Here is a 21,640-nt window from a genome sequence, read left to right on the forward strand (position 1 = left end):
TAAAGGAAGATATTGCTAACAAAATAGCAGGCCATTTCCTTGCTTGAGTACTCAGTGTTATAAATCTGGTTATTTTCTATACCATTCTAAATCTTCACAAAATACAAGTTGTTTTGTTTTTCTTTCTTTCTGTCCCATACTTTTTAATATTTTCTCAATTTCTCAGTATGTGGTAAAATAAATTTCTCAGTATGTGGTAAAAATGCGCCCTAACTTCCTGCAGGTTGTTTTTCCTTTTGAAGGTGTCAGCCCGGGTAGAAAGAAGACTACAGGAGATAGAACAAGAAATGCATGCTGAAAGACAGCTTGTAGAAAGGCGCCAGGACCAACTGGGACAGATGTCTATTCAATTACAAGAGGTATGCAAATGAAAACTTCCTGTATATGTATAATTAAATTAGGATCTTGCTGTGTTTGTGACCCTGTACCTGTCAAACTGGCAAAAGTGCTCATATTTTTGGCAGGTTCTTTTAACTGTATCCAACCCACTTCCTCTTGATTTGATGACCAGATAATAACAAGTAGTCTCTGTTATTTGTGGTGCTGCTCTGAATCATGATACTGATTTAGACCTTTTTGGTAACTGGCACAAACATTATTTGAAAGAAAAGCAAATTAGACCATGTTAGGCCTTACCTTTTGGAAAACACTCTTTTTGAGAACAAAATAATAGGAATTCTGTATATGTTGCCTCTGTGTACTAGCATCCCAAGAGATATTTGTGTGAGAGTTTTGTTAAGAAATTTACTTTTGTTATTGAAAGTAAATTATACAAGAAATAGGAATATGAGAGTTTCTAAGGAGACAAAAGGTTTAGAACTGGTCTAATCTTGAATTTAAAACAAGCAGAGGAAAAAACAGTAGCAACAGAACAGGCTAAGAATTTGAGTTCTTGAGCTGTATTTTTGGACTATTTAATTTTTTTCTTTGAGTGCAGTGATACAGATGAATAGATTCAGTATGGCAAACTAAATAGAATGAATAATATAACTTGTTACTATGAAGCATTTAACATTTATGAATAGTTTTATAAGGTTGTCAACAATGTATTTTTTAAGTTGAATACTAGCTGACTTTTTGCGAATTTGTTCATTGCTTGCATCAGTGTAATTGTTTGATGTATTGTGCTAAGGTGTTTGTCTATTTCTCTGTATTATAGAAATATTAAATTTACCATTAGAGATCTTCTCAGTTTACGCTATTTCTCACAATTTTTATATATCCTATATTTAAATAGGCAGTCTTTGCAAAGCTGCCAGCTTACAAGGTAACTATTCAGCAACAACAACAAAAATTCCTTGTAAGAAATGTTAGATTTTTGTGTGTAATATATGTTGTCATTTTACCTTTTTCTTACTTATTACCCATTACTTAACAGTAGCATTTGCCATAAAGATTGCTTGATAGACAAGTTTCAAGACCAGAGATTCTCAGAGAATCCAGTGTAGAAGTTTACTTATTTCTTGACTGCTTTACACTGTGCATTTGTTAGACTTCATTGTACATTAAGAACAGCAACTTAACACAATAGATGTTGCTGATTTTCTCTTTTATTGTGACATTTGTCATTTGATACTTCTTTGAAACTCAGCTATTGCAGATGCTCTTCTCAAGTTTGCAAGTCTCATTAGTGCATTCCTTTGACCTCTCATGGGATGTACAGAATATGGAGGACCAGCTACTTAAAAATGTAGATCTCTTCACTTTTTTTATTTATTTATTTATTTTTTATTATTTTTTTTTTTACATTAATATGACTCTGTACTCACTCAGTTTCCTAGGGGGACATTGTAGGTGAAAATATTCTTAATGAACACAATCCACACAGGGAGAGGCTTGCTCCCTAGCTTCTTCTGCAGCTTGACCTTTTGAGCAGCTGTGCCTCTTCTGCCTTCCATTTGGCCTGAATTATCAGGAGTATTAGAACCAAGCAGCCAAGGTGCTTTCCAAATAAGTGAGGAATGTTCTTCACTAATGAAACATGAATGCATTTAGGGATAAAACATGGAACCCAAGCCAGTAAACTGTAAAGATCTGTTCTGGTCCACTGGAAGAAGGCTTGGAGATGGTGGTAACAATTTAGATTTCATTGTCCTAACATTTTTAATGGTGTTCATCTTCGATAATAACACTAACCTGGATAGTGGTGGTCTTGGAATGTTTTTGGTCCCCACTCATAATGGTGCATGTATTCAGCCATGTAAATGTGTGAGCAGTTGCTTGAGAACTGAATGTTGTTAATCACTGTATTGTTAGAAACAGTCTAATAGGATTGAACTCGCATTGTTGTGTGTACTTTTGCATATACCCTAGTGAGAATAAAGCAAATAGCTAAATATTTTACTGAAGTTATTTGTGTGAAGCATGTCTCTACATCATTGTAAAAAGGAGGTTTTTACTTTGTTATTCTTTTTCTTGCCCTTTGTACTTTGAATTACGAGTTAGATGGACTGTTAACTCTGTCAGTGGCCTCAGTCTTGTGGTGACCATTGCATGGATTTAATGCTCTATTAAAGTCTCTTTCTGTCCTTTTTTATTTCTCCAAGATTCTTCCCAAGTAACATTACTGGAAGGAGGATGGGGTTTGGACTGAATTCTGAAATCCTGTCATTCAATATGGCCTGGATAATTTACAAAGAAATGCTATTTAAAGCATTTGTGGCTATTTAATGAAACATTTTTTTCATTAGCTTTCCTGTTATTACATTTCAAACCCAACAAAATCAAATTTAAGTTTTGGATTTGATCAGCAGTTGTTTTAATTAAGAAATCTTGTGAGACTTGAGTCCTTATCTCTAGGGAAAGTGCAGTGTCCATAACTGACCACTACTTGTCAGTATTTTACCACCTTAAGAGTCATCTTCCTAAATCTCAGTTATTTAATTATATATTCTCAGGATCTAACTGAACATGATGATACATGTGTTTCTTTTTCTCTTTGTCTGATTTGTCTTTGCTTTTCTCTTGATGTGCAAACTTTTAAATTTTATTTCATTATCATCATCATCATGGTCTGATCATTAACCAAGATGATATCTGGTTATAAACTGACTATAAAGAAAGCTTGGCATATAATTTTTGCATTTTTAGTATCTAAATCTGTGTTTTTTTGAATCTGCATTCAATATGTGCTGTGTGTAGGTGGATACAAATTTTTTATCTTGAGTTGATGTGTATTCTAGGTGTGCTTAAATGCTATTTATAAAGAAAATCTTAAATTAGTGCAAGTCATGCATCTTAACTTTCTTCTATGTTTCCCTGATAGAAACTCTTCTGTTTTGAAAGGAGAACAAATATGTTCATCTTGTCAGTACCACTGAGATGTATATATGGATCACTTTAACAAAGTACATTTGTTGTCTAAATTAAGATTACTTTGAGATTCTTCAGTGCTTTGTTTTGAATATAAAGATACCATCCACTTTGTACTGTTTGTTTGCATATATGGTTCCATTTTCTAAAACAAATATAATTCTTAAAAAAGTAGCCTTTAAACAGCTTTTATATGCAAAGAGTGTTCTGGATGGCTTCAATAATTCCTATGCTCGGCTTTCTGGATTTTGGTAAAATGAGGTAGTGTTCGTGCTTTGCTCACTTTAGCAGAACAGTATCATATTTATAAAACATTTTTGAACACACTGGCTGTATTAAGGCAGTGACTATGAGTATGTCTTAAGCTAATAACTTATTCATTTCCTAGTGCAACTGGATACTTAGATCTCTTTGCCTCTCACTGCACGTACTTACTGTGAAGTGCAAGATGCTGGCAAACTTTAAACAGAGGGTGGGGTAGACTGGTCAAAAATGTTATTGAAAAATTCTCTTTTTGCATGACCTTCTCTGTGATCCTTTTAGACAAACATAAACTTGATCTGTGCTCTGAGACATCTGGATGTTTTAATGCATCATTGATACTTGCCCCTTGACTCTGTGTTATGCCAACTATGGCTAGTGGGTTTTGTTTTAATTGTAGTTTGTCTGGCTTGCATCTCTGCATTAGAACACAAGCAGGTTTCATACATATGTCACTGAATTATCTAGGCAGTCTGTCTTTAAATGCAGTGCATTTAAGGAAGCAGTAACATGGACTGCTAATGTGGCAGGTTAGAGAAAAAAATCAGATTAGGATGAGGTACATTTTTGTTTTATTTTAAAACATGGCTCAAGGTTGATCTTTTTTGCATATTTCAGTTAGTATCAATCATTTTCAATGATCAGTCTCACTTTGAAAAAGATTTCAATTTGTGGTCTGTGCACTACCTTCAAATCTATTTTTATGTGAACAACAAAAAGCTAAGAAGTTAGTAGGCTCAAATATCAGTAAAAGTTATTTCTGTATGTTGCAAATGATTGAGAACTTTTGTTACAGAGGCTTCTGCACAGTTTTCTCCGTATATAAGAGGAAAAGTTCTACACAATAGGGAATAAATGATTTTCTTATTAAAATTAGGAAGTTTGATGTATGGATGAGGTAAAGTGAGCTGGGGTACACCATGTATATTGATATTCTGATTCTATTTTGTGCTAGTAAAGTCTGTAAAAACACCTTAAGAATTGCTCCCCTGGGTCAAATCATAAGTTTGTCTAGCCTGTCAGAGATAATAGTCTGTTTCTAACTGTCTGAGCAGGACGTAGAACATCTAGCTGGCCCATCCTGAAATCACACAATGAAGATGTCTCTATGTGCATGTTCTCTGCTTTCTTGTGGCCTCCAACCTGCCTGCTGCCTCCAGGGCCTCACCAAGTTACACAAACTCCTTGTCAGCCATCTGCTAGGCAGCCTGGATATTAGTGTCTTCAAGAAGAGGATCTTGATGGGAGAATCTAGGGGACTGTAGACCAGTTTCCATTCTTTGGTGCTTCAGTGTTTCCAGGTAGAGGTCCCCTGAGCCATGCCTGCCTGCTTTTTGGAAGCCATCACGCAGGAGTGTATTGGAATGGGATGCTGAGTACAGCAGTTCCTAGTTCCCATTTTTGACCCTTTGACTCCCCCAAACTATGGAAATAACAAATGAAATAAAATCAGTTGACTCTTTACGTGGCATTTTTATTTTTATTTTTATTTTACCCTTCCTTTCCCAATAGAATCCTTTCACAGACAAATCTTTAATGGAGAAAAAGAAGAGTGACAAAAGCCAGTTAATAATTATTTAAAAGGGAACACAACAAGGAGGGCAAAATTAAACTTTTACCTATGTAATTTCTCAACCATTATTAAGATCTACTGCTTGTCTAGTTCCAGATGACCAAATATTTTTTTCTTAATGACATATTGATTGCTTAACTGATGGCCTATCTAGCACCTAGTGGAAAAACTTGTATTTCACAGCTGAAGCAGTACATGTTTGATATATTTAATGTTATTGTAAAACCACATTCTTTTTATAGTATTTTAACTGATATATATGAGCTGTTTTATTAATGAAATTGTTATGGGCTTTTAAAACTATATACAGAAAATAGAAGTGAATGTCATTTGCTTAGTGTCTGTGATATGAAAGACTGCCTTTTTATTTGATGTTATTTATACTTAATAGTCTAAATATCATTCAGTGATCCTGGTAAGTTGAAATGACATTGATTTCTGTGGTTTATTCAATGAATTTGGATGTACTGCTGGTAGTGAGACAAACTTTTTGCCTTCAGTAGGGACATCTTTGAAAGTTTTCCTAGTGTTTCTAATTCCAACTCAGTTAAAGCTTAATTTTCATTAAACTGAATTTAAATTTCTTTATGCTGACTTCCATAACAAAATCTGCATATGATAATATATATATATGTATATTTTACAATTAATTACTAATTCAGTACCAAAAATAAGGTTGGCATACAGTTGACTTTTTATAACAAAGCTTCTAATTCTGCTGAAAAATGAAGCTGAATTGCAGTTAGAGTATATATACATCCCTAGTAGACCGAACTAGTACCTCTAGTTACTTAAAACAATGATTTTGTGTGCAGTAATGACATTAGCTGAAGTGTTGATCTTGGGTTTGTTTATTTGTTTTTTACCCCTATAGTTTAGCTTTTTTTTTTTGGGGGGGGGGGCGGGTTCTTCATAGAGTCTTTTTGAGTGAAATGGGTGCATCCAGTTTGTGTGCAGTGTTGAGTTATATAGGTTAACTGATAAGATAGATTTTGAATCTGTACTGAGTAGTTAGAGAAATACCTTAAATATGTTACAGTCTTGCAGTATCTGATTATGAATCAGTAAGACAAAAGCCTAATTCTTTATGTAGCATAATATTTTCAGTGGCATAGTTATAATAAATAGCTTCCACAATCTCAGTTTCTAGTATAAACTGTTCAGGCAGGAGAGGAAGCCAAAATATACTGAAACCCTTATGTTTTATGAGATGAGGATATAAGGCTGTATAGACATCCATTTATTTTTCTCCACAAAGCTACTTATAAAAGCAAAACTTCTACAGCTGAATTTTTGATCAAGTGAAAACCTTCCTCAGTTTTCAGTGAAGAGAAAATGTTAAAAAATTGAATGATATTGTACTAATGACAGGGAAGAGTTTCAGAGATATCTGTTTAAGGATATACTCCTATAAAATGAAAATAAAATGCTGCTCAGAAAGAACAGACTGGAAAAAAGGCATTTTGTTCTGGACAGGCTATGTTATGTGTTTTTGTTGTTTGGTTGCAGTTTTAGCAAGTAATGGTGGAAAGGCCAGGTGTACTTATGCTATGTGATACTGGATGAAACTCAAAGGTCTGAAGATCTCTAATGAAAGTGTGAATGAAATGCTAGTGTGAAAACTGCTTGGTGATGTTGACAGCAAAGAAATGTGTGACACAATTTCTCAAATTCAGAGCAAATTATGTCAGCATAGCTAGTGATGTCATCTTGTGTTTCTACCTGGTATTTATGATAAGCCAATGGCATCGTTATGGCTTGGGATGCTCAAGCTTGGGTTATTTAGGTTGCAAGTCTCATGTGTCATTAATATCTTTGATATCTGCTGCGTTCCTTTTCAAGTTATGGTATATGCTCAGCAAAAATGTTGGTTTAAAGAAGGAAGAGGTTTCAAAATTGGTGTTCAAGGCAACTTTATTTTTATAAGATGCTTTAGAAAATGTATGTAGCTAGTTTTAGACTCTTTAGTCAGAAAGAGACAGGAAAAGTCCCTGTGGTTGGTTGGTTTATTTATTTATTTTTGAAGTAAGGCATGACAGTGGCAGTAGCTTTAGATCAGGAATGTTTCAGTTAATCCTGTCTTAACAATGCACATCTAAGCATTTGTCAAGATTCAGATAAAATTAACTTCCTTTTTTTGGCTTCTAACACAACTTTATAGTAGTGTTTTCCTTACTGCAGTATGTTGTATTACATGTGACTGCATATTTTATGTTAGAGAATATATTCTCCTTATCTGAGATGTTCACAGTTTATCTGTAGGGATTCTCTTCAGCTTCTCAGTCCTTCATCTCACAATGTTTAGGGTCAGTCTTGAGCATCTGTGAATCTATACATCGGAAGGATGTTAATGCTAATTTTGACTTTGTATTTGGCCCAGTTCTGTGCATGGGTGTGTTTATGCATGGACTTATATTTATCTTTTCATAACAATGTACATTGGCTTCACCTAGAAATATTAGACAAAGTCAGAAAGCACTTGTGTAGATCTCTTCTTATACATGTGAGTAGATTCTTTTCTTTTAACATGCTTATAAGGAAGACTTCTGTAACTTCCGTAATGAAGTTCACATTATATTTTTCACTTTAAAGGCTCTAAAGAAACGAGATGCTAAAGCAGCTGAAACAGAAGAGCTCATGAAAAGTAAACTCGAGAAATATGAAAGTGAAAAGAACCGAGTAAGTCTTAATTTTATTTTTTATGTAAATCTATGTTATATGTTGTAGTATATGCTTCCTCTTTCAGAGAAAGCAGCAGGATAAAACTTTCTTTCATCTTTAAGATGACTTGGTCGTTTTTGTTGTATCAGTTACACAGTGAATGCAACTATATTGAACTTGTCTTTCCTACAAAGCTTTTTAGTTACATTGTGTTTTTTCTAAAAAGTACTCCATCCTGCCAGATAAATAAATTTATAACTTGTAGATTATCCTTGATTTCTTTTTTGATTTGTTGTTGAAAAGACAAATAGATGCAGTCTGCTGTCATGTATTTATGGCAGCTCAAAGGTACAGCTTTTCTTCGTCCCAGCAGTTAATGCGTGTTTAATTATTTTGAAACCTGGTGAATATTAAGCGCTCTTTTTACTGACCTATCTGTTGACATATTGCTTTCATCCTGTTTGTAGGAAACAAAATTCATTATATTTCTGTCCCTGCAGATTGCTAGTGCAATGTTGCACTTTTGCTGGCTTTTTTGTCCACTTAGCTTAACCTTTTTGTCAATACTTCCGAAGTCTATGCTAAAGCTATTATTCTAAACAATCTATGTATTGTTACCCTCTTCATTCCATTACTTCTAGTCCTATTTATTTTGCCTGTTTGCCAGCCTCTTAGTAATCACAAAAAGGATGTTATCTCTGCAATAACAATTTCCGCTTTCAAAACTATTTTTATTTCTATGTGCATCTTTGCAATCTTTGAGCTATTTGTGGCAGAACTCACAAAATATTTCATAACTTTTTTTGTTTTTGGAAATGGTAATCAGTTTGACTACTTCTGTTTACATGCTTTTAAATTCCCTTGATAGTATATTTTGGGGAAAATTCTAATTGTCTGGAAGTCCTGACACGTCAATTTTTCAGTCGTCTTGTTTCCAGAATAATTGTAATATCTTTTTGCACAACATGGAGAAACAATTTACTACTTACCACTTGTATCAATAAGTGTCAACTTTAACATTTTTATGAATGAACTGTATAACAAAGGCTTCAAATGTGAACTCATTCTCAATTTTTATCTGAATTTGAATGCATGGCACAAACCCTGGAACAATTTTTAAAAGTTTATTTTATTTAACCTAGTAAAAAGTTGCTTTCATGCTTTTTTGTTTTATTTTGAATATATACACCACTTCACGTGTTATAGAAAAGTATATAAAAATTATAGACTAAGTTAAATTTTCATCGTCTAATTTAAATAAATATAGCAGAGATTCAGTACAAGTGAAAGCTTCCTTTAGAGTTTTGGACAAATTGAAATATGGTGAATATTATATCTTAATTTAAATAGCTGCTTACACTGATTAATTTGCACCAGAAGTAATTAGGTAAAGTATATTTTTTTCTATTGATGCATACTTCAATTTTCTTCATAATTTTTCTGTAATGAAAGCTTGAGCAAGAATTGGAGCAGTCCCGGAAAAAGTTGAATCATTCAGAAGGCAGTAGAGAAGCTCTTTTGCATCAGGTAACTGCTTTGGGGTGGTGGAAATCCTAAAGCTTTTGTATTTGGCTATGTTGTAGTCTTTTTGATTAATCTTCCTTTCTCATATTCTGATAACATTGCTTTGGGAAGGAGATACAGAGAAAAAGATTTGAGTCTAAAAGAGACTGAGACTGATTGCTCTTGATACTTTTTCTCTTTTCCAAACCTTCTTGCATATATGTTCATGTATTAATAATAAGAACAGTAGTAGCAGTTATGGTACTTCTTACATACATAAACACATTATTTGTAACTACCCTTCAGAGTATGCTTAAAAACAACTTCTGTATTAGTAATTATTATTATACAAATTGCATAACTTCAGATAAACCAGTGACATAGATGTATTGTGTGCATATGAGGGGGAGACAAACATTGGGAAAGCAATCAAAAATGTATTCTAAACAATACCTACTAATGTACATATGACTGAATTTAGAAGATGAAGGAACCTGGATTATAGCATTAGAAAAATGTCCTTTTTCCTAAATGTCTCTAGCCCATCCTTCTTTCAGAGGAGCTGAAGAAGAATACATGTATTGAGATAGGTAGGGAAGGAACAATTTGTGTACTTATCTGTTAGAAATAGTTGTTTCACTTGTGCATTTAGAAAAAAATTGAGATGGCTATATTACTGTTTTGAATTTAACTCATTGTGCATGACATACATACTGTAACACATATGGGTAATACGAGTTATTTTCCTTCAATTCATGCTAAATCATGTCTGTTTCCTTTATTTTCCCATATGCAATGTCATTGTTGCAAGCATTAGGCTATATATAATAAAAAATAAATATGTAACCCCCTGTATGTTTCTTGAGAATATCAATAATGTATATTTAATGAGCAGAATTTACATAAAGTATATTACTCTTTATATAGATATCTTCACTAACAGTGTAGAAAGTCAACTGAAACACATATAAAATGGTATTACTTTTTTTAATCTAAAGAAATTGATGCTCAGCCATGGTCAACATAAAAGACGAAAATCATTCCTTTTGATTTGAATAAACGCTTTCTGGCCAATAACTAGGAACTACCTCATTTGTCTATCGTTTACCATCTGCAGCACTCTTGAAATTTCTAAATATTACTTGTACAGTCCCTTTTTTTCTTTTACAATTTAATAAAAATATCTTATTTACTCCTTCACTCTTATTTTTTGTTAAACATTTGATACTTCTACATGTGTTTTAGATTGAAGATCTTCGTTCGCAACTTTTGAGAGCAGAAGAAGATCGTGTAGAGTTGCAACATCAAATTTCACGTGTTGCTATGCACCGCCAGAGCTCCCAGGATGTGCAAGAAGATGAAAGGAGAATTAGAACAGGTACAGCTCTCAAATTTTGCACTAGATGCCTACAAATTAGTTGACCTGGACATTAATTCTGTCATTGAAGTTCCAGTTCCTTTACTGTTTCAACTAAAACAGCTGATGAAGTTCTCAGCTTTAAGTTAATAAGTACTGGTGACTGGGTATTTAACAAATAAATATCAATGACAGTTAAAATTTAGGATGAAATACCTTGATTTCTGTGGTTAAAACAAATGAAGTGTATTACAGAAAATTAAAGGAAAGTGGATGGTATGTTTACACTATTTCTATTTACGAATTTTTCTGAAATTGTACTTTTCAGTCCATTTGCAGTTTAAATCCTGTCATCTTGAAAATCATAACAAGTCCATTATGTAGCTGGTTATAGACAAGCTGCTGAACTTCTGGTAGAATTTCTAATGAGTAACAGCATATTCCAGAGTATTTATAAATACAGTCTAGTATTATTCAGTCCAGGGCTTCTAATTGCAGTTTGAGAATTTTGGAGATGGAACCATGATACTTAGAAGAAAAAAGCATTTAAAAATTTCAACATGTAGTTGTGAATTAATTTATAGCTTTAGTGAGGACTATATTATTAGATATCTATCTGTATTTAAACTTTTCAAAATGTAATCAAAATGCATTGGAGAATGTCTTTTTTTTTGTCTTTCTCTTCATTAACAAGGAAATGGAGTCAGTATTCCTCTATAATCTTGAGTAGCACTAGTACAGTGTCTTAATGGTTTAATTGGTTTGGTTAATGACTTCAGCTATTGAATTATCTTGATTATTAAAACAGGACTTTGACTCCCTTTTTTAACAAATCTCATACAGAGTCCTGGAAAATGGTATGTGGCTTAAGTTCAGAGTTTTAATACAGGATAGTCATTTTAATAGCTTCTGTTCAGTCACTTGGATGTTAGTGTATCTGCTTAAAAGGAAATTTATTTGCAACTGTTTTTCTTGTTTAGCTTGTCTTGAAAGCATATTTTATTTTTCCATTTGTTTTATAAGAAGTACTGTGTAAAAGCAAGAAAAAATATGTACTTGGAGTTATTAAGAGACACACACACAAGAAATGAAAATTAAAGCAATTGTTTTTCCTTACTGCATTATTTCTCTTTCTTCAAAGATGCATGCAAAGAATACAGACTGATTTATTTTTTTTTGGCCTCCTTTAGCCATAAACAACTACTAACCTTTGAATTTCTGGCTGAGGATATTTACAGCTTATTCTCATCAGGAATGTCTTTTGTAGTATTGGAACATATAATTCACAGATAGTAACACCTCCTCACTTGGAAGTCACACTGATGGGATAAAACCTTGGCCTTGAAATTTGTGGAAAATTTTCATTTGCACCTGAACTTCCCCAGTAGTTTCTTCCATTTTTTTTATTTTTCTCCAGGAAAATGCAGGGGGGATATGGGAGGAAACCCTTCTAAAATAACTGGATAATAATAAGCCCAAAAAATACTGTCTCATTCAGTGGAAGGTTATGATATAACTATAGCCATTTTTCACACATACTTCAAATAAAATCAATAGCTGTATAATAGTCGCATGTAAAGAAGAAAATTGCCAAAAGAGAAATGAGTGAAAAAAGTAATTTTCCACAAGTCTGTATTTCTGCTGGGCATATTGTTCTGTTCCCACTGTTTTATAGTTGCTGAAAGATATGAGAAAGAAAAGCAAGAACTGGAGAAATATATTTTGGAGCTTAAAGCAAAGCTGAATCATAATGCAGTAATGTCAGAGGTAGAAGAGTTAAAGAAATGCATAGAACGTAAGGACAAGGAGAAGGCACAGCTTGTAACACACATTGAGGTAAGTTTTCTTTGTAAGTCATTTCCCATATCTTTAAGATATGTGATATACCAGATTAGGGAGCAACCTTTAAAATTGAGTGACTGTCATGCTCTATTGAGTTTATTCTATGAATAACATTGAAAGGTGATCTGAGCTTGCAGAATTTTTTTCTCCCATCTCTTTAATAAACCAAAGAAATAAAGTATTTACTGTTGCCCCTGAATTCATGTGTTGTATTATTTTATTATTTTTTTGTATTATTTGTCATTTTATGATGTCCAAATAAAAGGTGATCTGATTTTGTCATCAGTTGCCATTAATAGTGGTTTGTGGAATTAGTTTCATAAGTTAGTTTTTATTTGCTTAGCCCCAATTCTATCAATAGTAATTTCAAACAAACTGGAATTCCTTGTTCTATGAAATGGTGAAGTACAGTAACAAAAACAGTTTGTAACTTCTATTTTTTCACTATTAGATGTGATGCAATGATAGTAATAATTATTAGCATACTTATTTATGGCAAACACATACAATGTGTGGGGGTGGTTAGATACTGGAACAGGTTGTCCAGAGAGGTTGTGTGTACCGCCTCCCTGGAAGTGTTCAAGGCCAGGTTGAGTGGGAACTTTTGCAACCCGATTTAGTGGAAGGTATCCTTTCACATGTCAGGGGGGTTGGAATTAGATGATCTTTAAAGGTCCCTTCCAACTGAAACCATTCTGTGACTCTGATTTAATACGGTCCACCACAATGTCCTTTCCTCTAAGTTGTAGGGACATGGATATGATGGATGGACCATTTGCTGGACAAGGAATTGGCTTGATGACCACATCCAAAGAATTGTGGTCATTATGTCCATGTTGGAGACCAGTGATGAGTGATGTCCCTCAAGGGTCTGCGTTGGGACCAGGCTCAAGAGATGGGCCCTTGTGAGACTCATGCACTTCAACAAGGCCAAGTGCAAGGTCCTGTAACTTGCTTGAGGCAATCCGAAGCAGAGATACAGCCTGGGTGATAAATGAATTTAAAACAGTCCTACAGAAGACTTGGGGGTACTGGTGGATGAGCTGACAATGTGTGTTTGAAGCCTAGAAATCATATATATCCTGGGCTGCATCAAGTGTGATCAGCAAGTCAAGGGAGGTAGTTTTCCTCCTCTGCACTCATGAAACCCCATATGGAGTACTGCATACAGTTCTTAGGCCTCCAACACACGAGAGACACGGACTTGTTGGAGCAAGACCAGAGGAGGGCCACAAAAATGATCAGAGGGCTGGAGCACATCTTCTATGTGAAGAGAAGCTAAGAGTTATTTAGTCTAGATAAGAGAAAGTTCTATGGAAACCTTATTGCAGCCTTCCAATACATAAAGGGGAACTACTCTTTCAAGATGGGGAGAGTCTCTTTATCAGGATGTGTAGTGATAGAACAAGGGTTAATGATTTTAAAGAAAGAGGGTAGATTTTGGTTAGACGTTAGGAAGAAATTCTTTACTGTGAGGATGGTTAGATACCTGGAACAGGTTGTCCAGGATGGATGCTACTCAAGGGGAATGTTCAAGGTCAGGTTGGATAAGAATTTGAACAACCTGATCTAGTGGAAGGTGTCCCTACCTAGGGATGAGGACAGGGGTGTTTAAGCTAGGTGATCTTTAAAGGTTCCCTTTCAACCTCTCTTGTTCTTTGTACAAAGAATAACAGTGTCTATGTCACAGGATTTTCAGTTGGGAGACTTTTAAATGTTAATTAAGATGTAAGAGGTGGCAGCCTTTTTAAGACAGGACATTTCTGTGGTTTTGCTTCCTGTCTAGATTAGTTATTGTAGTGAAATCCCTGAACAGAAGTGTTTCAGAACCCAATGAGGGATTTCATTAGTTGAGCACATAAGGTTTGTTGTATTGAGGTATTTAGTAACCCAGAGGTTCTGTATTTTGTGTATATTTTTCTAATGAAGGTACTGCTCTTTGAAATAACGTTGTATTACTTTGGAAATTCAAAAGTGGGAGCTACTTTTTGTGTGTTATCATAGATTCAAAGGCCTACACTATTCAGTTTACTTTTGGCTGGCTTTCCACCGTTCTGTTGTCAACTTTTGTGCTAATTTAAATCAAACAAATACTTCAAGTTGTGTTGGGAAAAAAAAATTAGTCTCAAAATAAGTTCTTACATACTTTATGTAAGTTGGCTGTTAAAAAGGCTTTCAGAAGATCTAGGCTGCCCTCAAGAGAAAACAGCAATCAGAATGCATTTCTGATGCCCCTCAGCATTTATGTTCTGGCTGACCAATATATCTCTACACTAGTGTGAAGCATGCTGATTTTTTTTTTAATTTGATTTTTATATATATTTTTAAATTTTGTCTTTATTTAATTTTTTAATTTTTGTATGGTCTGAGAAATTCCAGTTACATGGGTGGGGGGAGTTAGTAGGATACAAAAAAATGGAAAAACATCTTTTAACTTCTGTTTGTAAAACATGCTTTTTTAAGGGCCCGAATGATGTTCTAATACTAATTTCCTGCTCTGTGAAAATACTGATGGAAGAGGGCTAGCCAGGGTCATTGTCATTGCTGCAAGTTAGAAATCTGACTTCCCTGATTATCTCAACAGAAAATACTTTGTACTTCTTATCTGCTTCCCACTGCCATTCTCCTACAGAGGCAGCAACAGGAAAATAGCTATGTTTTTTTCTTTTAATGAAACATCAAGGAATACAAGGATGTGAATTTCTAAACTTATGTACTAACAAAGCATTTTGTCAAGTCCGTTCTAACAGCTGCTCCTATCAGATAGTCACTTCCAACTGGGAATCAGACTAGTCATGTTTGAATTGAGTGTAACTTATCTTTGGTTAGTGGGGAGGATGTGACTCTGCTGTACATGTGATATTAGAAATTTCTTTTGATTTATTAAAATGTCATTGTTTTAAAGAATTTGAGTTGTGCTGTACACTTAGTCCCTGTCACCATAAAATCAGAATATGATATAAAATGGACTGGATGAGTAAGCTTAAGAATGTGATCATAATCTCATGTTTAGAAGTGAGTTCAATCTTTAGTTTTTTAAATTTAATAGAGAAAATTTTAATTTCAATTATCATAGTGTACCTGAGGATGCCTCTGTAAGAACTTGGAAATGTATGTCATTATTTTAAATATATTTTTCTATATGGAACTAACAGAGAAATTGGTCTAACTTGACTATTATAGATAAGAAGTAAACAGTGTATGAAAATTGTAAAGATACAATAAGCCAGTTTATCCATAAGCTTATATGGACTCTTTATGCTTGTGAAATAATGATTTACTGAAGATTTCTCTAATTCTAATTAGATTCTAATTAGGTCAATGGGGTCTTACAGTATTGTCCAGTAGAGTGTAACAGCAGGCAGTCAGTTTGTTAAAAATATTTCAAATTTTCTGAGGGAGAGATTTGTTTAATTAAGACATAAATAATAGAAATCTTCTAATCTTATAAAGGTTGATTTAAATTCTTAGCCTTATTAAAATTTATTTTATGGCTTTTCTTTCACTGAAGATGACACTATTAGCCAATTATTTTAATTTTACAGGTCAACTAAGATACCTGAAACCAATAACCGTAACCCACTTTTATAAACTTAAACAGAAATTCTCACAAATTATGACAAATCTATATCTTTGGCATAGACTAGCCTGTATTACTGTATCAAATGGTTTTTAAACTTTGAAGTAGTGCTACAAAAACTTTATTGAAAGTGACTAGCATATGTACTTTTAAAAATCTATTCAAAATCACAAATCAACCTAAAAATTTAAGATGTTTCAGCTGTATCTTTATATAGACTATTAGTGATCAAGAACCAGTAGCAGTTCATGCTTGGGGAACATATGGAAAAAGTACCTCTTTAACCAGTTGATTTTGTACAATATACCTTTTACTGAAAGAATACGTTTCTTGACTGATTGACCATATGCATCTTTGATTTTTCAATTCATAGAACTTGTGTTTGTATAAAAGACCTAAACCTCCAGAATCAATGATTCTTCATGGTTAGATACATTATGGTTAGTAAGAGATGCAGATCAGATTGTGAAGAAATATTTGAGCACTGTATTCAGTAAAAAATTAAATAAATAAATAAGAGAAATAATTAGGTGCATGATTTAGATCACGTTGTTGAAAACAATACCAATGACAATCAGTATGATTACATAATGTTAGAAACTGGTGACTGTACTGCTGAGACCCATTACAGAAAAAGAGAACACTACATACGGATCTACTTTAGGTGATCAACATAATTAGTGTGGTTGAGGTGAAATGTGGTTTATTGTATTATCATTATAGAATGTTTGCACATAACTCATTTAAGGCATTACCTTGGATTATGGAAAATTGTATGAAATGAATGATCCTTAATTGTATTTTCAGTGTTCATGAAAGCTTTAAGGAATGTTACACTGAGAATGTGATGTGATTTATTTTCTGTATCTAGAGTGGAATTTCTTTTGCATTTTGTGGTGATTATTTTTAAATGAATTGTTGAAAATGCAGGTCAAAAATACAATATATGTAGTCAAGCTAGGGACTGGAAATCTGAACTGAGTAATCATGTGTTTAGAGCCTATGATGATTAGTTTACATTTTGGATAAATAACTAGTTTTAACTGGAAAATGTTGATCTTTTTCTCTGCTGCCTCCAATTTCTTGTGAAAGTTGATAGATGGGTTATATATTTGGATGTTGGCTATGTAGTAAATTAGAACTACTAAGCACAACTGTTTTACTCAGGGCAAATATTGCATCTGTCTCTGAGTTTGTTGATCACCTCTGTTCTGAATCATCTCTAGACGGAGTCTGTCAACTGAAGCATTCGTGGTGGTTCTGCAGTCTGAGGGATAACAAAGTTTCATCAGTTTTGAAAATAATACTTGCATTCAGATCTCTGGAGCATTAACTTGCTGTATCCCCAGGATCAATTAATTAAATTTAATGAATATTTAAGTGTTCCAGGGAAATAATTCCCTTTTATAAAAATCCTCAGATATTAATGCTGGTGGGAGGTTATTTGGTATTATTTTGGTGGCAAATGTGTTAACATGAGTATTGTAATACTTTCCCCTTGCTTCTGTAAACAGTAAAAAAAAATGAAAATGCAGAAAGAAATTTAGTCAACTGAGAAAAATTGGGACCCAGAATTGTTTTGTGTAAGGACTGAGAAGCAGCAATGTGCCCAAATCAGTTTTTTCTATAGTAAGAGCAATGCTGAAAACACTTAAAAGCAAACCAAAAACAACGCGCCCGTACAGATCCTCAGAACACATTTAACAAGCAACTATTCTAAATATCATGGGCTTCTCCTGTCAGGAGAACCTCCATACATGCTGTGGAACATGGTCATGCTTCTATTACATTCAGAGCACTGAGGTCGCCTGTTGAACAACCTTGAGCCATCAAAGATACTGGGTACTCCTTGGAATATGAGGTCTTATTCTATAAAGGCAGCATTTCTAATCTGTCTAGAAGTTTTTGTCGATCACAGAATTAGTAATTTACTTCTTGGAAGAGAAACTCAGATGTCCAAGGAATGTGTTTTGTTTTCTTTCTCTAGTAAGTGTAACCTCCTGATATTTGTTGTCCTTTCTCTTAGATGATCTGTCTTGTTTACTGCAGTCATAAACAAGAGAGAAAGCTGGGTGAAAAATAAACAAATCACATCTTTATATTTCCGTCTTGTGGAAATTTTTAAAATATTTAATTTCTAAATTACCTACAAGGGTAAGATAAAGACAGGAATGTGAAAATTTGATACAGCCTATAAGGCAGCTATATCAAAGCTGCCAACTTTTTATGCCCTAGTAAAAAGGCAGTCTGCGAGGCTCAGGCAGATGGCCATGCCTGGTATAACCCCTGTCACTATGTACACATGTACACGTGATGCTGAGGCATTGTCCAGGCCTCAGTAACACAAGTCAAGGATATTTTCAAACATCTTCCTTTGGACATGAACCTGCTGACTTCAAGAGCTAAACCTTCTAAACCTTATATTACTAAAGTAAAGGTGGAAACTGAGATCTATGATAATTGTAACTTCTCTAGTTCTAATAGGTCTCTTGGCATTGTAAATCTAAATCTACCCGGGAGTTATGTTAAGGTGTGGTCTGTGGTAAGGGCTGATTTTTTTTTTTTTTTTTCCTCTCTTTGACCAGTTCCTTCAAATCCTGCAGCTCTGAAGGACGAATTTCTTTAGTTTCTGGATGTTGTGGTATCATAGGACAGCTTCTTTCCTACAGATAACACAGTATTTCACCCTCAGTACAACACCACCACCAACAACAAATAAAATCCAACCTTCTAAACAAACAAAAACACAGCAAGAAAATCCTGTGGTGTCACACTTGATTATAATACCAGAATGTCCTCAAAGTTTTTGAACCAGCCATTATCTGGGTTTCAGGTTGTGCTGAATTTAGTACTGCTCTGGCCACAGCTGCCATAGAATGTTCACAAAACCAGCTGTGCAAAGTAAATAGTCAAGCTCTGTTCCTTATACTAAGGACAGCATTATGTGATGTATTGTATTCATGTCCCTGCAACAAAGGCTGAAATGAAACTGAGGACAGAAAGGATAAAGGGGAACTGGGGAATGAGACTCCTACAGATGTTTTTATACAAATATTAAACATGATGGGAAGTAGGGGCTACCTATTTACTCCAGTTATTAAGAGTTAGAATAGTTGAGACTGACCGTGTGTGCTTCCACAGTAGGATATAGATATAAATCTTCTATGTAAGATATTTTGTTTTTGTATTTGTAGTGAAAATTGATGTCTTTCAGGACTGAAGAACTTGACAAACTTATGAAAAATAGGCAAATGCTATTTATTAACAAAAAATAAAACATAGAATGGCTTGGGTTGGAAGGGACCTTAAATATCATCTTTTTCCAAGCCCCCTGCCATGGGCAGGTATGCCACACGTTAGATCAGGTTGCTGAAGTTGCCATCCAACCTGGCCTTGAACACCTCCAGGGATGGGACATCCACAGCTTCTCTGGGCAATGTGTTCCAGTGCCTCGCCACCCTCTGAGAGAAGAGTGTCCTCCTAACCTCTAATCTAAATCTCCCCTCTTTTATGTTAAAACCATTTCCCCTTTTCCTATCACTGTCTGCCCATGTAAAAAGTTGCTCTCCATCTTTTTTACAAGTCCCCTTTGATTACTGAAAGGCTGCAATGAGGTCTCCCCGGAGCCTTCTCTTTTTTGGGCTGAACATCCCCAGCTCTCTCAGCCTTTTTCATAGGAGAGGTGCTACAGCACTCTGAATTCTAAATATGAAATCTAATGGTTTTTGAAAATACACTGAAATTGAAAAATGTGATGCTATGTATCCAGCTTAATTATCAACTACTTTTCATTTCTTTCTAAACAACCTTTACAACTAAAAGCCAAGGTTATAATGTCATGCTTATGAATTGAAACTGTATGGTCATGCTTTCACAGCTTACCACTGCCAATAACAATGTTCTTCCAATGACAACAGTAATTTACATAATCACTCCTTACTATCAAAACAATCTTGGTTCCCATAAAATCAAAATTAGGCTTTTAAAATTTCGTAATAGTTTAGCTTGTTTAATGGAACTTTAGATGCGTTGTATTAACCGTATGCCATTTGCTGGTAGTATAGCTCCACAAAAAAAAGTGGTAATCATTTTCTGAGCAGTGTTTGTCTGAAAGGGGTATCGTCTTTAGCAAGGTATGCTCTACTGGCCCTTTTGATTGTTATTTCCAATCAAAACCATCTTATGGGACAGTTTTCATTAAATGATGGTATAGATGTTAAAGTACCAATGTAGCCATTTGTTACTGAACTATCAGAGTTTGAAGATGGTGCTTTTGCTCTTGGCTTGTCAATTTTAAAACTGTGGTATATTTGGTATTTATTTTGGAGATCAGGCACTGCCTTTTCTGAATGAAGGGCAACCTGATAGAAAAGATCAAACTTATTTTTGTTAATAGTAAAAATAAAACCTTAAAATTCACATTTATGTGTGTATATTCATGTCAAAGTTTTTTTTTGTTTTTTTTTTTTTTTTTTTTTTTTTTTTTCCCTCGTGCGTATTTGCTAATGTTGATGTATTTTATATCCAGTGGTGAAATTCTTTACCATCGCAGAGTGGGAGATTCTGTGTGCTAACATGATACTCAGAGATCTTTTACTCTCTTCATATTTTAGATAGAAAAGTGATGTAAGCATTGCTGTATGTAGTTTAATAAGGTTTCATACTGTATATCTTTAGGGTTGAAATTTTCATGCTTTGCTATGATGATTCTAGGTGTTAACATCTGACCTGGAAAACAGGGAGAAGCAACAGCAAAAAATGCTAGACCAGCTAAAGGAAATACAGAGTTGCTACAAGGCATGTGAGAATGGACGTAGGCAAACTGAACTCCATTCGGCTGAGTTAGCTCAACAAGTTGAAGAAAGTACCAAGGAAGCAGAACGATACCTCACTGAATTCAGGCATTCAGAGGCACTCAGGCTAGAGACTGAGAAAAAACGAGAAGATTTGAAGGTGAGAGCACAGGAAGCCATCCGACAATGGAAGTTGAAATGTAAGAAACTAGATTATGAGGTGGAAAAACAAAATGAAACTATCAATGAACTGATGGACAAGAATAATCAGGTAAGATTGACTCTTATTTGTAACCTTATCATTTATTTTTATAAATAATTTTTCTTTTAAATATATTTTTATATAGCAGTAGTTGATGCATCAGGAAGATCTTGTAACCTTTTTTTTTTTTTTGTAGTAGCAATTGTGTTACTTATGGTAAATGTACTGTAGACAGTGTTTAAAAAATTACATGGTAAATTGAGATAAGTAAGAATCAGGAATGGTGAGTGCAACAGAATCATAGAATACCACATTCTGTTAAACTTGTATGATTCTATGATTTAGTAACACATGCACTTGCAGTGTGAAATATTTCCATCCAAGTATTTTCTAGAATTTTTTTTTAAACCTGAGATATTAATGTTGTGAGTGGGAGGGGGGAAGGACATAAAACCTTGCACCATTAAGCTGTTTAGGAAAACAGCAGTGTTTTTATTAAATGTGTCTGATTTTCATTTTAAGGTCTTCATTCCTTATCTTTCATTTGAACTCGGTT

General features: G+C 34.2%; 1 protein-coding gene across 9 annotated transcripts in view; it reads left to right on the forward strand.

The window, feature by feature from the left end:
• Positions 1-21,640, forward strand: part of CEP128 (centrosomal protein 128) — a 111,420-nt gene that overhangs the window by 18,355 nt on the left and 71,425 nt on the right. For all 9 annotated transcript variants that reach the window (XM_084521472.1, XM_084521475.1, XM_084521473.1 and 6 more), the window contains 6 exons: positions 243-359; positions 7,739-7,825; positions 9,260-9,334; positions 10,556-10,688; positions 12,343-12,503; positions 20,803-21,153. In XM_084521472.1, the coding sequence (XP_084377598.1) occupies positions 243-359; positions 7,739-7,825; positions 9,260-9,334; positions 10,556-10,688; positions 12,343-12,503; positions 20,803-21,153 (924 nt within the window). The remainder of the gene's footprint in view (positions 1-242; positions 360-7,738; positions 7,826-9,259; positions 9,335-10,555; positions 10,689-12,342; positions 12,504-20,802; positions 21,154-21,640) is intronic.

Source organism: Aythya ferina, assembly GCF_964211825.1.
Source record: "Aythya ferina genome assembly, chromosome: 5".
Lineage (NCBI taxonomy): Eukaryota > Metazoa > Chordata > Aves > Anseriformes > Anatidae > Aythya > Aythya ferina.